This window comes from Salvia hispanica, chromosome 1, assembly GCF_023119035.1.
Source record: "Salvia hispanica cultivar TCC Black 2014 chromosome 1, UniMelb_Shisp_WGS_1.0, whole genome shotgun sequence".
NCBI classification, from domain to species: Eukaryota; Viridiplantae; Streptophyta; class Magnoliopsida; order Lamiales; family Lamiaceae; genus Salvia; species Salvia hispanica.
The window spans coordinates 43,489,692-43,493,536 of NC_062965.1; the positions used below are offsets into that span (position 1 = coordinate 43,489,692).

Consider the following 3,845-nt stretch of genomic DNA (forward strand, 5'->3'; position numbering starts at 1 on the left):
TTATATTACAGAAATCGCCACCGTCTCAGTCGTATTATAAATAATTGTAATTTGCAACTTTAAGTTATGATACAAATTATATAATAATAAAAGCACTGAATTAATAGACAAACATAATGATAGTGGTCAACATTAAAATACTTTAATTTTTGTTGTAACAAAATTGCATATAGTCAATTAGCACGAGATTATTGCGTTTATGAATCGAAATTTATTCACTTTAATCTACGAGAACAATTTTTTTTACAATTTGAAAGATGATGAGGTATCGATGTCAACAGCATGGCCTTCCTTCTCATGTATGCTGCGTCAGCATCTAGTCAGCTGATGAGTAGACGTCTAGTCAGCATAGATATTTTGAAGAGTTAGTTAGAAAGTTAGTTAGAAGATATTTTTCCTTCTCTTCTTAGCTCGTTGTATAACTAGCTATCTTCTCTTCTTTGTATGTTGATGAATCATTCTATGAAAGTTGATTTCATTCCTTCTTGGATCATATGAATCCTATTTGATATTTTCTACATGGTATCAGTTGTGATTTGATTCTACTTCCGTTATTTTCTTCTTCTTTTCGTCATGCCGCGTGGTGGCAATACAAATGCCGTTCAAATTCCTCCGATGGAAGATACTTCCAGTCCATACTATCTTCATCCTAGCGACAATCCGAGCTTGCAGCTGGTTCCTCATGTCCTCACTGGCTCCAATTACATTAATTGGAGCAGATCAGTCAACACTGCAGTTTTGGCGAAGAACAAGATCGCTTTTGTCAATGGCGTCCTTCATCGGCCACACGATGATGATCTGCTATTTCCGGCGTGGTTGCGCTGCAACAGTATGGTTGTATCGTGGATTCGCAATTCTATATCTCCTCAGATCTGCTCCAGCATAATGTACCTTGAAGATGCTCATGAGATCTGGTCGGATTTACGCATCCGATTCTCTCAGCTCGATTCTGCTCGAGCTTATCAATTGAAGCAATGCATCTGTCTCTGAATCAAGGAAATGACGATGTCAATGCCTACTTCACAAATCTTCGAATCGTTTGGGATGAATTCAAGCACTCTCAACCGATTGCTTGGTGCATTTGTGCGAATTGTAGATGCAATAGTGCCTCGAAGTGGCATGAGTATCAAGAGCAAGAGTGCACGATGCAGTTTTTGATCGGACTAAATCCTGTTTTCTCTCAGATCCGATCCAACATTCTCTCTATGGTTCCGTACTTCCGTTTCCTCCTCTATCAAAAGTTTACTCACTTGTTTTGCAGGAGGAAAGGCAACGAACTATTGATGGTTATTCTCCAGTTATATCTCCCTCTATGAGTGAGCAACCTTATTCAGCTAATGCTGCAACATCTCAATCTTACAATAAGGGGAGACTTTGTTCACACTGTGGTAAGAGTAATCACACGGTTGACAAATGCTTTACTCTCCATGGTTTTCCTCCAGGATATGGTAAGGGGAAGAACAAATTTGGTGCTGGTGCTAAGGAGACTAAATCTGTTAATTTTGTGGAGGATTGCATTGAAGATTCATGTGATAAATCTGCTTTCTCTCCACCAATGAGCATACCTTCTCAGGAGCAGTGTCAGCAGCTCATAAATCTGCTTCAGTCTCAACTTGCTGCTGCTGCCACTTTTGTTCCACCTACTTCAGCTACTCCTACTTCTGCTGCACCAAATATGCCTTCATCTCCTCACAATGTTCCTTTCACAGGTAATACTTTTTTCACCAAATCCTCTATCAATTCCATCTCTAAATCTCACTCTGCTTGGCTCTTAGACACTGGAGCCACACATCATGTTTGCTGTGACTTGTCCATTTTTAATTCCTCTTCACCAATTCAAAATGCATCTGTAAACTTACCTAATGGTGCTACAGCTCCTGTAACACATATTGGAACTGTACGCCTAACTCCCTCAATCACTCTTTACTCAGTCCTATATGTGCCTACTTTTTCCTTCAATCTCATTTCAGTGAGTTCCCTAACTTCATCTCTGCCATGTACTGTTATCTTTACTCATGATTCCATTGAAATCCAGGGAGCTTCTCAGGAAATTGTGATTGGGAGGGGTAGCAGATTGGGAAATTTGTACACTCTTGATGTCTCTTCTAATTCCAAGAAATTTGAAGGTTCTGTCATTCCTTCATCTTTTACTTCATGTTTTGATGTTTCTTATTCCAATTCTGTTGCTAGCATAGATGTTTGGCATAGAAGGTTGGGACATGTGTCCTTTGGAAAACTAAAATCTATGTCTGATGTTCTTAATTTTCTCAATAAAGCTCCTTCATTATGTGATATTTGCCCTCTTGCCAAACAAAAAACATCTACCTTTCTCAAAATCTGACTCAAATGCCATTAGCTGCTTTGACCTTATACACTGTGATGTTTGGGGACCTTTTAACCCCTCCACTACTCAGGGTTACAAATACTTTCTCACCATAGTAGATGATTGCTCCAGATTTGTCTGGACCTTCTTGATGCATAACAAATCTGATGTTAGAGCCATACTTCCACAGTTCTTCAACACTGTCCTTACTCAGTTTTCTAAAAAGATCAAAGCCATTCGTTGTGATAATTCCCCAGAACTAAACATACCCTCCTTATATTCATCCTTTGGAACTGTTATTCAACATTCATGTGTTGAAACTCCTCAGCAAAATGCCCGGTAGAAAGAAAACACCAACTCCTCTTAAATGTTGCCCGCAGCCTTCTATTTCAGTCTTTCCTTCCTATCCATTTCTGGGGGGATTGCATTCTCACAGCTTCATATCTAATAAATATAGTTCCCTCCTCTGTTTTACCAGACAATATGACACCATTTCAAATTCTCTTCCAAAAACCACCATCTTATTCCCATTTAAAAGTCATTGGGTGCCTCTGTTATGCCTCAACCTTAGAACGGGGAAGGGATAAATTTTCACCTAGAGCCATTAAATGTGCCTTGCTGGGATATCCTTCTGATTACAAGGGGTATAAACTCATTGATTTGGAATCCATGCGATGCGAAGCATATTTTCTATATTATTCCCCTTAGTGCTTTACATTTTTATGTAATTATGACTCATCAAATTATTGTTTTCATCGATTTTTAGGTTGTAAAAAGCTTATTAGAGCTCACTCAAACATTCCATCGAACATTTGGTGTGCTGTGCAAAAGACAAGTGAAGAATTTTCGTTGAGGCATTTCATCGAACAATTGGTGTGCACTGTGTTTTAACACAACAAACAGCAGCTGCTGAGTCACCTCTCCAGAAACGAACCTCACGACTCAACCACAAACTGAGCCGGCTCTCCGCCGATTGGGTGCCCCGACGAACCCGGCGACCCGCGGAAGTGCTTCGCGCAGCAAAGCTCCACCCGCCCGGGTGAGTTTCATACCAACAAATACACCCGCCCGGGCAGCTTCTTCAAGGTGTGAAGAGTCCAGAGAGGGCTGATTTTATGTCACCCGCCCGGGTGAATTTTCAGCTTTGAAATATACCCGGCCGGGTAAGATTCGGAAGGCGTGAAGAGTCCATAGAGGGGTGATTTTATGTCACCCGGCCGGGTGAATTTGTAGTTTCGAAATATACCCGGCCGGGTAGAGCAATTCTAACTGCATCTCTGCAGTTTCTTGGGCGGTTGGATGGGAATAAAAAAAGTAGACGAAGAGAGAGAAAGGGGGAAGACGAATCGGAGTGAGAAAACGGGAAGGAGAATTGGGAGTGGGATTATTACGTGTATGGTTGGTGAAGTTGCAAAAGGAAGAATTCTCCAAAGTCAAGTTCATCATCTTCAAGCTCCATGGTTTCAAGGATTTTCATCTCCATTATCTTTGTTCTTAGTTTGATCATGTTAGGCTAAGAATA

At 40.6% G+C, this 3,845-nt stretch overlaps 1 protein-coding gene across 2 annotated transcripts; it reads left to right on the forward strand.

Annotated features, from left to right (window-relative positions):
- The first annotated feature begins 479 nt into the window (after positions 1 to 479).
- LOC125202045 lies at positions 480 to 3,835 on the forward strand. Of its 2 annotated transcripts, XM_048100357.1 has the most exons (3): positions 480 to 1,709; positions 2,036 to 2,126; positions 3,090 to 3,835. In XM_048100357.1, exons 1-2 carry the CDS (start codon positions 1,313 to 1,315, stop codon positions 2,068 to 2,070), a joined length of 432 nt encoding a protein of 143 aa, XP_047956314.1. In that variant the 5' UTR covers positions 480 to 1,312; the 3' UTR covers positions 2,071 to 2,126; positions 3,090 to 3,835. The 2 variants fall into 2 exon arrangements, with proteins under 2 accessions (XP_047956314.1, XP_047956313.1); XM_048100356.1 differs by lacking the exon at positions 2,036 to 2,126.
- The last annotated feature ends 10 nt before the right edge of the window (positions 3,836 to 3,845 follow it).